This window comes from Mercenaria mercenaria, chromosome 15 (genome assembly GCF_021730395.1).
Source record: "Mercenaria mercenaria strain notata chromosome 15, MADL_Memer_1, whole genome shotgun sequence".
In the NCBI taxonomy this organism is placed as follows: domain Eukaryota; kingdom Metazoa; phylum Mollusca; class Bivalvia; order Venerida; family Veneridae; genus Mercenaria; species Mercenaria mercenaria.
This window is the reverse complement of record NC_069375.1, coordinates 69,566,696-69,574,511: the sequence shown is the minus strand read 5'-3', so window position 1 is coordinate 69,574,511 and position 7,816 is coordinate 69,566,696. Positions and strand designations below refer to the sequence as shown.

Genomic DNA, 7,816 nt, shown 5'->3' with positions numbered 1-7,816 from the left:
AGTAATACATGTATCGGCAAGGGCTTTCATCTTATTTGTAAATTGCAAAAGGTGTAAAAAGGTGTAGAAGGTTTAAATAAAATATTACTTCCATCAACGGTGAATAAAGTAGTCCTTTAAATTTACCATCGTCTTTACATCTAGTATATATACGTCTTTTGTTTTGAACAAAAGAAGGGGAGACGACTGGTATTTTGAATACTGAGACAAAACAGAGCTCGTGTACATGCATTGAGGACTTCAATAGCAACCAGAAAAACGACGAAAGAAGACTTTTCAACAGATAAATTCTCTATAAGTTTTATTTACTCTTTTACATCATTAACGCCATATCCTTAGTCACGCCTTCCATTTGATATTTTACCAATAGTTTGTCTGAAATCATTACGTCCCACCTTTTACGGCAAGCTTATCTTATTCGACAAAATGTTATATAACACGGTCTTTGGAAGATTACAACATAACCTTATCTGAAGCTAGTGTAAGAGAAGAAGTAACAGATATTGAATGTTAACATTCGTTCTACAATAAAGACAGAGTGATAAAAAAATTAATTTACTTGGTAAATACTGTTGTAAGATTTTGGAAAAGTATTCTTAAATAGTAATAATTAAAACAGGTTGGAATAATGAATGATTCCACAATGGACATAGCTCAGACAAGTTTGAACGATTCTAATGACACAAATACATCGAGAGAGAACCAATATTATGGAAGCAGTGTTTTTGACTTACTTCCTGTTTCGTACCGCAATGCTAGAATTTTCCTGTATAACTATCTTGTGATAATAATTTGGATCGTGTCAATACTTGGTAACTCTCTGGTCATTTTAGTGCTGATGAAGAAGAAGAATCGTGGCTTTTCTACATCGATTTATCTGAAAGGTTTGGCAGTAGCAGATTTGAGCCTTAACACTTCAAACACATTCACTCTCTACTTTCTAGCGCATGGGTATATCAAGCCTCCAACATCCGACGCCGACTGCCATTACCGAAACGTTTTTTCATTTGCTATTGCATACATAGCTACCTGGATGCTCGTGGTTATTTCTCTTGAAAGGGTAATGAGCGTCTGGATGCCATTCAAAGTCAAGCGCCTGTGCACAGCGAATACAGCTTATATCGTCATCGTCTTCACGTGGATACTTTTCCTAGGACTTGCTTTCTTGCATGAGAGATTTATGGCCTACTCTAGTCTCACCTGTCAAATAAAAGAGGAATATCTTGAACTATACGTGGAGTATGTCATATGGGTTCTGATAACAGTCAAGTATTTTATACCATACGCCATTATTCTCGTGTGTTCTTTTATCATTATGTCAACACTTCTGCGCAGAAAAATTAGAAAACACAGCACTGAAAAAAGAAACAGAGGAACGTCTGTCAACATCGCCTTACTAAGCGTCAACATAGTTTTCCTTCTCACTAATTCCCCCTACATTTTCTTTTATCTTCATACGGACTACGGTTTTTTCGACCCAGATATATACCTAAGCTATGCTTATTACCAGTTCTGGTCTGTTTACTTAAAGGTTGTGAATGATTGCAACAGCGCTGTCAATGTATTCGTTTACTTTCTCGTTGGTTCGAGATTTCGTGCCGATGTGAAAGAAATGTTATTCGGATGCATTCCAAACGATCGGGCTGGTATAATGAAAGGAATTCGTAATGAATTAAAAACGCGAAGCACCACTCTTTTGCCGACAGAAGTAAGTGCACATGCCGATGATTTGATTTCTTCAACACCTAAACTAATGCGCCGGCAAGAATCTCAATTCAGTATATAGAAACTACTTTACCAAAATAAAAACATGGGTCAGCGTTATTTTAGGTTTTAAGTCCGGCGAGTGTTTGCATCATACAAAAAATGACATAGACATTTTGCATTCGACAGTAGTTTCCAGGCTGATCACTGCCAAGTAGAATTTAAGCCTCCGCTGGTCTAGTCACAAGTAATCCAAATATAAAAAGTCCTAATCTTTTTTTCCTTTCCGAGTGCCTTTTCTCAACAGCAACGTGTTTACTTTTACCCTACCGCATTTCAGTATGTATCACCTTGCATTCGATCGAAATCGGCATGTTCCTATCGCATGCTAGGTAAAAATTGCGGCGTAAGAATTTAATGTCTCGAAAAGAGAAACTGAAAGAAACGAAAAGTAGTAAATTAAGTGGGTTGTATTTTTCTTATATAAAAGTTAACACCCCCATTTCATTTCGTTTTTCTAAAGTAGCGATCTAGTTCTTTTAGGGAATATAAGTCTCTGCAAATCGGATATGCTTGAAAATGTCGAAAAAGCCGTTATGAAGTAAGTGGATTTATATGAAATAAAGAACAGCCGGATTTCGTGGTGTTCAGCCTCCAGTGGTTTTACTAGTGCTGGTAGAATTCGTCTAGTGTTCCAGGCTACATAGAACTCTCGTGTCGTATATACGAGGTTTTAATGAAAAATGTCTAAATTCATAAGGTAGGCCTACGTTACGCAAGAAAAATAATCTTTCATTGTCTGGAGGTGCGGATATAGGAATTTGATCAGGTACATAATCCCCCGCAAATACAACATGTGAAATAGTTTTATATTGTTGCTCAGACTCAGAATACTCGTGTCAAGAAGATCTAACAAAACAGCTTTGAAATACCTGTTCAATACTTTTGATAAAGATTATGCTATTAATATCTTTAAAGAACAAAACCGGAAGGGTATGTACTAAATAAGGAAGTTATCTATTGACTAGTACGAAATATACTGAGCGCATTTATACTTTGCGACGTCTTTCTTGTGTATGAACACGTTTAAAAATGTCGGTGCGAGTAGGTAGAATAGAAGCTTTTCATACTCAAAGAAAACGCGTAACGTATTTTTGTAGTTATTTTTCGTTTACTTTCTTTTAATTTATATACAATTGCGTTAGATTCAACACAAAAATATATAGAAATAACGGCGGCGTTCTAAAGTCGCCTTCGTCGGTCGACGTTATTTATACAGCTGTGTTACGTGAGTGGCACGTTATTTATACCGTTGTGTGACGTGAATGACACGTTATTTATGTCATTTGTGCGACGTGAGTGGCACGTTATTTATACCGTTATGTTACGTGATTGGTATGTTAGTTATACCGTTATGGGACGTGATCGGCACGTTATTTATGCCTTTGTGTAACGTGGAAGGCATGTTATTTATACCGTTGTGTGACGTGAAAGGCACGTTATTTATACAGTTGTGTGTGACGTGAGTGGCTCGTTATTTATACCATTGCGTGACGTGAGTTGCATGTACGGTTACTTCTAAAATACAATCCATGGAAGAAAACTGTAAATATTGCTTTATTATTCTATTTAGTATATGTCTTGTGTCCAGCTAAATATATTGTAAGTGTATTGCAATTCATTTTAATATTAGGTGTGTGATAAGTTTGTATTACTGTAGTGTTCTGTTTATTTGTACAAATGTACAAATATTTTATGGTGGTATGACTAAAAGAGGTATTTGATTATTTGAAGCTTATGACAATTCATTTCTTAGTGTCGTCACTTTTTATCTGTAATTTGAATTTATATGTGTGCTAATTGTTTTTATTATAAACTACTTGTGTTGATAATACTTTTTATGGCCAGACATTTTTAAGGTTTGAATGAGAGTTAAAATTAATAGTTTTCATGCTATTTTCACTGTGTGTACACGATTGGAACATTTTTAAAGGGGGAAATACGAGCTGATAATGCTGTTTTATACACAATTAGAATTGATTGTATTCAAATCCTAGTTTTTTCAAGTTTTGTCTTTTTTTCTCCAATATTTGATGTTTTTCGGCTCATTAGCTTTGGAATTATAGTTTACAAATTTTGTGTTTAAATGTTTCATTTTCAATTAACCCTTACCCTACTAAATTTATGTAATGAACTTGCCCATCATTCAATTTAGGCAGTACCATTTGTTCGATTTTCTTTGACATGATCCCCTCAACCAGGTATAGAATTAAATTAATTGTAAAGTATTGGAGATTGGGTAGGAGAGGATGCGGGAAGGGAAATGTCTCTGAAGTAGGTGTTACGTATAGCTTGGGACATTGTTCAAATATGGCGACAGAAGCAGGCATTGTATTCCTTTTAGTTTCCAGTACCTTTTTTGTAGTTATAAGCTTATAATTAGTTTTGTTATATCTGAATAAGAAGCTTTTAAAAACGTATGGGTGTGTATATACCGTCTAAATATAATATAAAAGATATCAGCTTTTGACGATTGTAATATACTAGCTTTATCTGTTGTTGTTTTCTGTAAGAATATATAATGTTGCTTATAATTCTTTGTTGTACATGTAGTTCATGACAATACCCCGGTATTATATTCATATAACATGCTGTTGCGTGAAAGTGCATTTAAAATGTTAACGTTATGCCTTCAAGGACTTTAAAATGCATTTAAAACGGTACTTATGTCATTCATGCAATTTGTATTTAAATACACACTTTGATATTCTCTTATTATTCGTTTAATCTGATCAAATATAGTGGTTTCGTTTGTGTCACATGAAGCGTGGCTTCATGTTCTTTCAAAGGTTTGCTCGATTGCAAACGTATGCGCTACCATTTCCGTTTAAACTTTACCTCGCTTTTCTAAAACGGACCTGTCCCTCATTCAGTTTGGGCAATACCATTTCTTATTGTATTTGAATGGGTGTTCTTTAAAAAATTACTGCAGTGCAGGTCACGATCAACCTGCACGGACGTACAGTCTGCATTTGTTGCAAAGGCAGAATCCCTGCCGCCGTCAGGCTGAAGGTTAGAATTAATCCTGAGTTTCTGTATAAAGTCCATATGTCTTCACATAAGTATGATTATTTTCTCAAAACTTTTACCGAAACGCTTTAAAGCGACAGTATGAAACACTATCAAGTTATTTCGGTATGGACGGGCTGCGGCTCCAGGGTTCTACATTTACATCATCACGCGGCTGTTTTGAATTACGTCAACGTTAAATACGATGGTGTATTGCTCGTGAAAATCCAAATAACCTTTCTATCGTTGAGAAAAAATCTAGATGATTTGTATATTTTTAACGATATAACAACTTTATAGATATTCGATAATGATTTTCTATGACGACAACCAAATCGCTGTATATCGAATTAATCTTGTTGGAATATAAGGAACATGAGAGGAAAGCACGAGTCGTTTAGCGCAAAAAAAAACCGCTTTCAATACCTATATGTATTATGCATAATTTATACACACATGGGCATTTCTATCACCTGGAAAACATTTTGCAACCTCTGTTCTATACAAGAACGATATGCAGCCATTTTTCAAAAAAATCTATGAATATCCAAGCACCGGCGGTGTTAAACAATTTACTTTTTGTTCATTGTTTTTATTATAAGATATGAACTTTTACTAAACGCTTGAAAATTTTAAGCGTTCAAAATTGCCAAATAATTTTATATTTTGATGATACACATAGATGACGACGTTACATATCACTTGTCCAGGCTATACATGTATATAGTTTCTTAGCCATGCTTAAATATACTTATGATATTCAGTCAAAAGTCTTTTTTTTTCATATTAAATCTTAAATTGTCTCTTTTAATCAGTTTTATTAATATTTTTAGAGAAACATCTTTACAGTATCCAAACCAGGCTGTTTGGTATCTTGCTATATTCCTTAACATTGAAACTATTATAAGATTTTGTTGCATCATTTTACCTGTTTTGTGTTTATTTTATTATCGCCATAGAAACGTGGAAACGAGGTAAAGCATTATCAGTGAACTTCTGTTGTTTTATGTTGTATACTTTGTAATAAATTTTATAAAGCTTACACAAATTTTGTTTTTTACTGCAATAGAACATTCTTTCAAGGGTACATGGTATACACTGACTCTAAGCCATCAAACCAATATGTAGCCTACACTCATATAAAACGGGAAGATATCATTTTGACCATTGGTTGCAAGTACGGCCGAATCCGACATCAAACAAAAATTGAAACATAGAGTCTTATATAAAAGAAAATAGAAAACTACGGTTGTAATTGCTAACATTTATTGTTTACGTACACGGCAATGATATCATTTTGATAATTTGCGTGGTTCATAGTTCAGATTTGGGGAAACATTCCGACTATTTGCCGAGATCTATCCAAAATCAACGTGCTCACTGGATTTTCACGAAGCTTTTTAATTGTTTCATAATCAGACTGTGATAAGTTCAAATAAAATTAAAGTAATACTAAATATATACAACTTCATTGCCAAAGTCATACTATCGGCATTATAGTGTTGTAATAACCAGTTAAAGTTTTACAGTTTTATTTGGTAAATTAGCATATCAACGCCTTCCGCAAATTAACATAAATCCAGCTGGAATATGGCCAAGACATACACACACAAATACAATACAAGCAAACTTATATATGCATTTGCAACATGTTATGAAAGTAGAGACTATCATGATAGTCATAGTTCTTATTTGTTAATAATAATAATAATAATAATAATAATAATAATAATAATAATAATATTTATAAGAAACAAAAGGTGCAACACGCACAGCTCAGATATACTCATGTAAGATTACAAGAAAGACCCTGGCGGACTTTATGCGCAAATGTATTCACTAAATGATTTTGCAGACGGCAAAGTATTAGGAGAAACACCATTGAGATCTATACACATTTTGAGACCTATACACAATAGGCAAGGGTACACACCTTAAAGCTCCCCAGTTCAAGTGACTTTGAGCTACTTATTTATCCCGTAGGTTAAAGTCAAACAAGAAAGTTTGTGGTCAACTGTTCAACTTCTATTTCTTCAAATAAATTAAAACTTTATAGAAACATCATCTTAAACTTTACATTGAGTTATAACTTGAAGATGCTACGAATTTTTAAACCTTAAATGAACAGACTCTATCAAACCGAGTCTGCTATTATTTTGCTTGGTGGAGTTCTATGTACAAATGGCGTTAGTCCGTTACAGTAAATCACTCGGTCATAAACTCATACCTCTTTAAAAGTACTTTCTGAAATATTATACAATATCTCTTATCTCTCTGACTTAAACGACATGCCGCAGTAAACGGGGAAATCCATAGAATGAGATTTGTTTTAATTGGCTCATAGGTATAATTGTTCTGAAATGGAATCGGGGGTGTTATTCGGATCAAACATTCTATACAGAACGATCCTAAGTAGGATTCACAACTATTTGTATTTTGTAAAATGGTCTTCTCAATCGTATTGATACTACGCTGAAAATAAATAACATTTGTTAACTTTTACCCTGCTATATTTCTAATGGATGGTCTGGTCCATTATTCAATTTGGGCAGTACCACTTAATAGAGGATTTCACTGAAAATAAACTGACTGAATAGTGGACAGGGCAGACCATGATCTGACTCAAGAACGTGTAGGCTGATCTTTGTCTGCACTGGTTACAAAGGCAGAATTACTTGCCGCAAGCAGGCTAAAGGTAAAAGCTTATATTCTACCGCGATTAGTTAATTGCCGCACTCGTATAATGCGGAAGAGTGTTGTTATTTTATATCTTCAGAAATATGTAAATTGAAAAAAAACAACAACAAAAAAAAAAAAAAAAAAAAAAAAAAAAAAAAAAAAAAAAAAAAAACACGAAACAATAAATAAATACAAAACAAAATAAAATAAATAAACAAAAAAGAAAAATAGAACAAAGAAAACGCATGTTAGCATTTAAATTTTCACTTGATATGGGCCTCATTGATTACTTGCATAGGCTAAGCCGATTATTCAGAAGGAATAAAAAATATTCTTACAAACTAAGTTAATACTTACTTACTTA

General features: G+C 33.7%; 1 protein-coding gene across 1 annotated transcript; it reads left to right on the top strand.

The window, feature by feature from the left end:
• The first annotated feature begins 508 nt into the window (after positions 1-508).
• LOC128548858 (C-C chemokine receptor type 1-like) lies at positions 509-5,806 on the top strand. The gene has a single exon (XM_053524379.1). It carries the CDS (start codon positions 629-631, stop codon positions 1,784-1,786), a length of 1,158 nt encoding a protein of 385 aa, XP_053380354.1. The 5' UTR covers positions 509-628; the 3' UTR covers positions 1,787-5,806.
• The last annotated feature ends 2,010 nt before the right edge of the window (positions 5,807-7,816 follow it).

Coding starts and splice junctions, on each gene's coding strand:
- LOC128548858 (XM_053524379.1), top strand. CDS start 629: ATGAATGATTCCACAATGGACATAGCTCAGACAAGTTTGAACGATTCT.